The 7,500-nt window shown below is 43.7% G+C and overlaps 1 protein-coding gene across 1 annotated transcript in view; it reads left to right on the forward strand.

The window, feature by feature from the left end:
- The window catches only part of LOC134459383 (low-density lipoprotein receptor-related protein 1B-like), a 628,069-nt gene that overhangs the window by 369,064 nt on the left and 251,505 nt on the right, over positions 1-7,500 (forward strand). Inside the window, exon 50 of the mRNA XM_063211727.1 lies at positions 5,491-5,613. Coding sequence (XP_063067797.1) covers positions 5,491-5,613 — 123 coding nt within the window. The remainder of the gene's footprint in view (positions 1-5,490; positions 5,614-7,500) is intronic.

Raw genomic sequence — 7,500 nt, forward strand, 5'->3', positions numbered from 1 at the left:
TACCACTGCCATCAAATTCTAAGTATTCATTATGACTGGGAAAATTGCACTTTTCATACGGGAAAAAGGGAATCCTACACAGTGCACCTTTGAAAAAAATGTTGGCGCGCTGCACACGCACTATGGACCTCCCTTATTTCAAATTCCTGGCTACGGCCATGGGGCCAAATTAGTAGAGTAGAGTACTTTTATTGATCCCGAAGGAAATTAAGGTGTCTGTCAGCTTACATAAATACACAAATCCAGACATACACAAAGAACGTATACACATAAATGCCCATTACAGTAAAAGTAACCTGGTTCTCATGTGATCTGGAATACTGTCAATCGCCTAGCTCTGGAATGGCATGGTTGTGTTCAAAACAGCTCGAACCTGATTGGAGAATTCACAAGGCTTTTTTAAAATCACGTACTACTTCAACAACCCCGCCCCGTGATTCCGCCCCGCGATTCTGATTGGACAGGCTGTGAAATATCTGATTCCTTCGGGCTCGTCTAAGATTTCCAGACCCAAGTGTGAGCTCACAAAGTTTAACGAAGATGCACGAAACACGGAGGGTCTGCATGAGAGCCAGGCTACAAATGATGTAGCTCAAATGAAGCTGAGAGCCAAACAAATCGCCAAATAAATGTGTATGGCCACAGAGAGCATACATGTATGTTGTCATTTGTTCCAACCTCATGGCAGGCCAAATGTTTGCCTTGCCAGGACCGGATCTGGCCCACGGGCCGCTATTTGGAGACCACTGCAGTACAGCAACACTAGCATTTCCAGCAGCAGCAGTCATGGAACGAGAGGAGCAGCATAACCGCCACACCATGACCGCATGCTTTTGTGCAATGTATTGCAGCCGTGGCCTACAGTAGTAGTTCAGGAGTGGGTCAAGGGATTAGAGGGATAGCAGGTTTCACACTCACCTTTCCTTACACCACCTACATCCAGGGGCGAATAGAGGATTAAAGTGGGAATGTCACACTTTTTCCCCTATATTCATAAGACTGGACCGGGAGCGGGGTACATATAGCCTGGGCGAAAACTGTTGAGTCCGTCAAACAGTCTGGCGAAAGCTAAGAGGAATCCGTCTCCATGGAAGATGGGAGATGGTATGAGCGTTCTGCCATTTAAATTGAGTTCAAATTAACATTCAAATTGTGCTTTATTAGCATGACTGTTACGGTATAGTGTTGCAAAAGCATACAAATAACAAGACAAAAGTGTGAATAGTGTTACCTTAACCAATCAGTAACGGAGTCTGCGGGTGAGTTTTGCGTCACCACTCTCAACTGTTTGCTGATTGGCAGAACAGTGAGCAAAACAAGCTAGGAGGCTTTCGCCAGACTGTGCGGAGCCAAAATCTTTTGGATGGAAGTGCAAGGATGGCGTCGCTAGGCTGGGGTACATACATAGATGGGTGTTATGCTCCACCTCCATCCATGTCTGAAGGAACCTTGAGCACATGGTTGGACTGGCCCTCTGGCATAGCGGGCATTTCCCGGTGGGCTCTGCACCCTCTTGGGCCCCTATTTGAAATGTAACATTTCTGAAAATAGGGGCCCACAAGACTGCGTGGCCCACCGGTGACTCAAGTCTGTGCCACTAATTATGAGGAGCCCCTTTAAGTCAAAAGTGCCCGGGCCCTATTTCTCCCCCAGTCCAGTCCAATATTGGCAAGCAATATTGTCCCATGTTGCTCCAGGGACTATGACTGACAGTCCTCCCCTCCTTCCAGTCCTCTCCTGTCAGTCACTTTGAATGATAGTGTCAGCTTGTAACATTGGCTAATATCAAACAGAAAGGGCCGCACTTTGCATTTTTTTTTTGTGCACAGATGCGTTTCGGCGTGTGCCCTCCTCGGTTAGCACGCTGATGAAGGCTCATGCCGAAACGGGTCTGTGTACATTTTTTTTTTTTTAAGTTTGATTCAAGGTGAACCTCTCTCTGTTTGTTTTGAAGCATTGTATTTGAGCCAGAACCTATCTCTCTCCCGCTCATTCCTGTCCCACTCTTCACTGTCCTGTCTAAATGAGGCCGAAACCCCTCGTCCAACTCGTAGGATGAGAGCAGGTACCACCTTAAAGAAGAAAAATCCGCACTCACAGTCACTGACAAAAACTTGGCAGGTACCACCTACACTGCCTGAAACTCCTATGGAATGTAGATAATGGTCCTGGCCTGCTGAATTGGTTTCACTATGGGTAGCAAATGAAACTAGAAATGCATTCTCACAGAAAATGCTGGAAGCGGGCTTGCCTTTTGGGGCAGAGATGAAACAAAGTACTATTGAGAAAACAAAGCTAAAAGAAATCTTGGAAAAACTCCATCCACCCAGTCAGAAGTTATGGGCCAAACAATTCAGCCATCTTGGATTCAGCCATCTTGAAAGTGTTGTAGCTCTGCGTTTTGGGGATATACTAAATGACATACATGGTATTTTAAGTTGGCTAAGGAACACTGCATATGATAAAATTTTGAAAATCAACATGGCTTCGAGCGGGATTAGAACTCACAACCTCCATATCTGTAATCCAACCCCTTTGCCATTGATATTAAATGACATACAATACATGATATTTGAAGTTGGCTAAGGAACACTGCATATGATATCATTTTGAAAATCAACATGGCTTCGACTGGGGTTCGAACCTCCAACCCCCATATCCCTAATTCAGCACATTTGCCATTCATACTAAATGACATACATGGCATTTTAAGTTGGCCAAGGAACACTGCATATGATATAATTTTGAAAATCAACATGGCTTTGACTGGGATTCGAACCCCCAACCTCCATATCTGTAATCCAGCACATTTGCCATGCATACCAAATGACATACATGGCATTTTAAGTTGGCCAAGGAACACTGCATATGATATAATTTTGAAAATCAACATGGCTTTGACTGGGTTTCGAACCCCCAACCTCAATATCTGTAATTCAGCACATTTGCCATCCATACTAAATGATATACATGGCATTTTAAGTCGGCCAAGGAACGCTGCATATGATATAATTTAGAAAATCAACATGGCTTTGGGCAGGTTTCGAACCCTCAACCTCCATCTCTCCAATGCAGCAGCATGCATTACCACTAAGCCAAGCAGCTAATTGTCATGCATAGTCCAGCAAGACTATATCACATTGCATTGCAGAGCTGAACAATAGGCTTCTAGAATGCTTGCTCGCACCTGCTCGTTAAGAATGGAATCTTGAGACAGTGACAGTTGAAATGGAATCCTTCACTGGCTGCACCTGTTGTGATTGACTGAAAGACAGTTAGTATTGAGCCTTTAACAGGGGAGAAAATGAGAATGAGTTTTTTGTCTTTACAACATCGTTGTAAAAAAACTAAAAGGAGTTGGCACGTGTCCTTTTCACAGATCGGAGTCATGCTTGTGATCTCTCTAACAGTCTTTGAATGAAGTTTATAGGTTTAAAATTTTCAGGCACAAATGGACCTCCGTGTGGGACATGCGCTGATCTCTTGAAAAAGGCACTTTTCAAAAGACTGGGATTCTCCATAGAGCCAGGCCTGTTTTTTTTACAAACCTGCCATTTAAAAAGTATTGGGAGTTGGGAGATGAAACTTTCACAATTTGGAGACATGCCATAGAGCTCGCTAACAACGCGTCAACTAAATTTCTAGGTGAAAGTGTTGATGTTTTATGACCGAAAAAGCCTCCTACACTCTAATCTCTAGAGTGGCGGAACTGTCGTTCATGAAGGTTCCACCATGGTTTTCAATGGAGACCCAGGCTTTCACAAAATCGCCAAAAACGGGAAAACGACAAGAGACACGGAAAAGCCTATTAATATACGCGATCTCTAAGCCGAGCCGGTCGTTTTAGTGTTTGAACGGTGTCTCTATCTCGAAAGGCCTAGGAGGATATCCATTTTCTATTTTTGCTGCCCCTGCACAAGAGAACCAATAATAAATAATTAACAGGACTTAGAGATTACTATAATCGGGCCTTGCTCTGCAAGAGCTCTGCTCTTGCTCCGCAAGCCCGCTTAATTATTTGGTTGGGGACTTAAAGCCAAGTTGTGAGAAAGCCAGATGGGCCCATTTCGCCTGTGCATATGGGTAGTTGTGTGTGTATCGCAAAGTAAATCAAGGACGCCACACTAAGTGGGCTAAGTGCTAAGCTTGTTTTGCTTTATCTCATGCCACAGTATATAGCGTTTCATCTCAAAAGGCTATCTAAGACTTTGAAGTGTTTGGAATTCTTTTGGGGAACTTGGTGTTAACAGTGGGGAAGCTTTTATTTCTTAAATGTTCTGACCCGTAGTAGTGTTGTTGATGTCTACCCCTATAGATGAGCTTTGATCGTGGATATGTGTTACTGTGTTCTCCTTTCAAGTTGAGTCTTCAGAGCTTCCTCCGCTACTTCTACATCTATTGCTACAACTTTCTCAATAATTCACTCTGCGCTTTGCTGAATCAATCAATCACTCCTCTCCTCCTCCTCCTTTCCTCCCCCTTCCCTTCTCTCCTCTGTCCTCTCTCCGTCCCAAGTTGGCCAGAGATGCGTCACTGTGTTGCATCTTTGTCAGGCTTTCATTGATCAGAGCTAATTAATAATCTAGCAATTGATCCTGTCAAGTCGACATGTCGCTTCCTGTATTTTTCCTCTCCCGTTACAACACTGCACTAAGCTTTTTTTATGTCCCATGCAGTGATTCAATATGCCGATATGTTGGTTTGTCCCAGGGGACTTCCAAGGGGCGGGCCGACTGGGCCCCAACTGGGCCCCATCGGAAACCATGCACCCAAAATACATCGTGAAAATCACCTGTTACATGTTAAGACAGTTATATACATATTACATTGTTGTAATAATAATATTACTATAAGTGTTTTCTGTCAGCTATTATAAGCTGTTTTTTCACTGTGGGAGGGGCGGCCGTGAAAGATGTTGCCCTGGGCGCATCTTATTGTAGGATCACCACTGGTGGTTTGTCCATCTGTTGACCTACTCCAAACCAGTTTCCTTTACTCAGGTTTGCACGTGGAGAATGTCTGCTGACCTTCTTCTTTTTATGTTGTTTTTTCAACTCAGATGGAGTTAGCTGTCATTGTGCGTGGTTTACATTGTACCTATTTTGTGTATACTGTAATATTGCACTCCAATTTATTCTGTTCTTCTTGTCATTCATCCATTCTATTTTTATTCTTTTATATAGTAACTCTTTCTTTTACAGTCTACAAATGACTATGTGCTATATTCAAAGAGTTTCGTGGCAAAATTGTGTATTTTATTATTGGAAATGACTGTTCATAAGTCCTGTCATCTGCAGTATGTGTGTCTTTCCATTCAAATATTTTGAGAACATGCTTTTTAAGTCTGTATAAAATGCATTTGGAATGCCCAAAGCAAATGGAATGCCGAATACAAAAATGTCAATTTCCCAAAAATGTTCCAAAATGGATACACACACCATTTTGCAATGAAGCTCTTCATTTATTGTATGCCTCTCCTTTCACCCGTAGCCACCGCAGCCCAGGTGTGTGAGGACGGCCATTTTGCCTGCCCCAGTGGAAACTGCATCTCCAGCGTGTGGCTCTGTGACGGCCAGAAGGACTGCGAAGACGGAGCCGATGAGTATCAATGCGGTAAGGTGACACACACACATATGCATGTGCACACAGACACACAGACACAGACACACACACACACACACACACACACACACACACACACACACACACACACACACACACACACACACGGACACACACATGGACACACGCACACGCACAGGCAATATTCACTCTCAATTGCCAGTGATTCATAGCACATTCTATCATTCTATCATTCACCACACTCTTTTATTACATGTATACAGGATCTTTTTTTTTATAGCATCTGCTGTATAAAGGCTGAAACGTCATAGTAGCTATGGCTAGCAATGATTATTGTCAATGACTAGTTATGGAAGCTTGAATAACACTTGAAACAAGAATACTCCTTCAACGGATGGTGCAAAAGAGCTTGCACTAAAGTCAGCATGGCATTATTATTTAGTCTGACAAGTGCAGTAATCATGTCCATGTTAAAACCACCATGATGAATTCATATTTTTCATAATATGAATATCTATTTGTGTGTCTGATACTGAGAGAGACAAGGGGACCTGGCAAACCTGGTGTTTTCCAAAGAAGTTTTATGATCATTTTTCTTTAGCAGTGACTAAAGAGTTGTCACATTTGGCTACTGTAGATGAAATGTGATCTGAATCTTCTTAAGCCTAATACAAGTGCTTTAATTTTTGCATAATGGTGCGAATGAGAAGTCCAAAAATCGACAGAATAATTATGGAATATGCTGACTTGTTAGGCAGTTGGTTGCCATGGTGTTGGATCCATGGGGCCTTTGTACATTGTGGAGTGAATAGAAGATGACACAGCAAGAAGAGCACACACACACACACACACACACACACACACACACACACACACACACACACACACACACACACACACACACACACACACACACACACACACACACACACACACACACACACACACACACACACACACACACACACACACACACACACACACACACACACACACACACACACACACACACACACACACACCGTTTTCAGTCTGTCGGTGGCTAGAGTGCCTATGAATAATTCAACTGTGATTTGGCGAGCTGGGAACTTGTTCATCACGGGGATGCGACACTTGAAAAATCCATTTTGCTGAAAACTGCGACTCTGTTAATCATCTAACATTAATGGCGACACCAGGGCACCGACATTCTTGACACTCAGCGAGACTCACAATTGAGTGAAAATGGCAAGCCACTGCTATGAGAGTATGTGGGTCTGTGTGTGCATGTGCGTGTGCATGTGCACCTGAGAAAGTAAGGAATGGAGAGGGAAAGTGTGTGTGTGTGTGTGTGTGTGTGTGTGTGTGTGCGTGTGTGCGTGTGTGTGTGTATGCGTGTGTGTGCGCGCGTGCCTGCCTGCGTGGCTGCCTGCGTGGCTGCCTGCGTGCCTTCGTGTGTGTGTGCCTGCGTGCCTGCGTTTGTGCGGGTACGCACCGGAGCACACGTGTATGAGTGTGTGAGCTGAGCTTGAACATATCTGTGTGTCTTGCAGTTCTCAGTATAAAAGGGCTTTGAGGGCCTTAGGCTGATTTTTACATTCTTGCTCACAAGTACACAGCCAGCAAGCCGGCCTATTTACTTTCATTGTAAAGGACACACTCTGAATCATCTTAACATCTGAGAGAGCAGTGTGCCAATTAAAAATGCATGAGGCACAGATTTTGTGAAGTCCCTCTCTCTCTCGCTCTCTGTCTTTTTTTGTGACAGCTGCACACATTAAAATGTCACTCCTTGATGGATGCCGATGATGATTAATTGTGCTAAATAATTAAGAGTAACATTCTGTGAAGAATGTGCATACCTGACGTGTCCGTACAAAAGCATGTTTGTCAAAGTCGAAATTTAGTTTCGGATGACCTTCAGACATCATGGCAATG

The sequence above is a fragment of the Engraulis encrasicolus genome, chromosome 12, assembly GCF_034702125.1.
Source record: "Engraulis encrasicolus isolate BLACKSEA-1 chromosome 12, IST_EnEncr_1.0, whole genome shotgun sequence".
Taxonomy (NCBI): domain Eukaryota; kingdom Metazoa; phylum Chordata; class Actinopteri; order Clupeiformes; family Engraulidae; genus Engraulis; species Engraulis encrasicolus.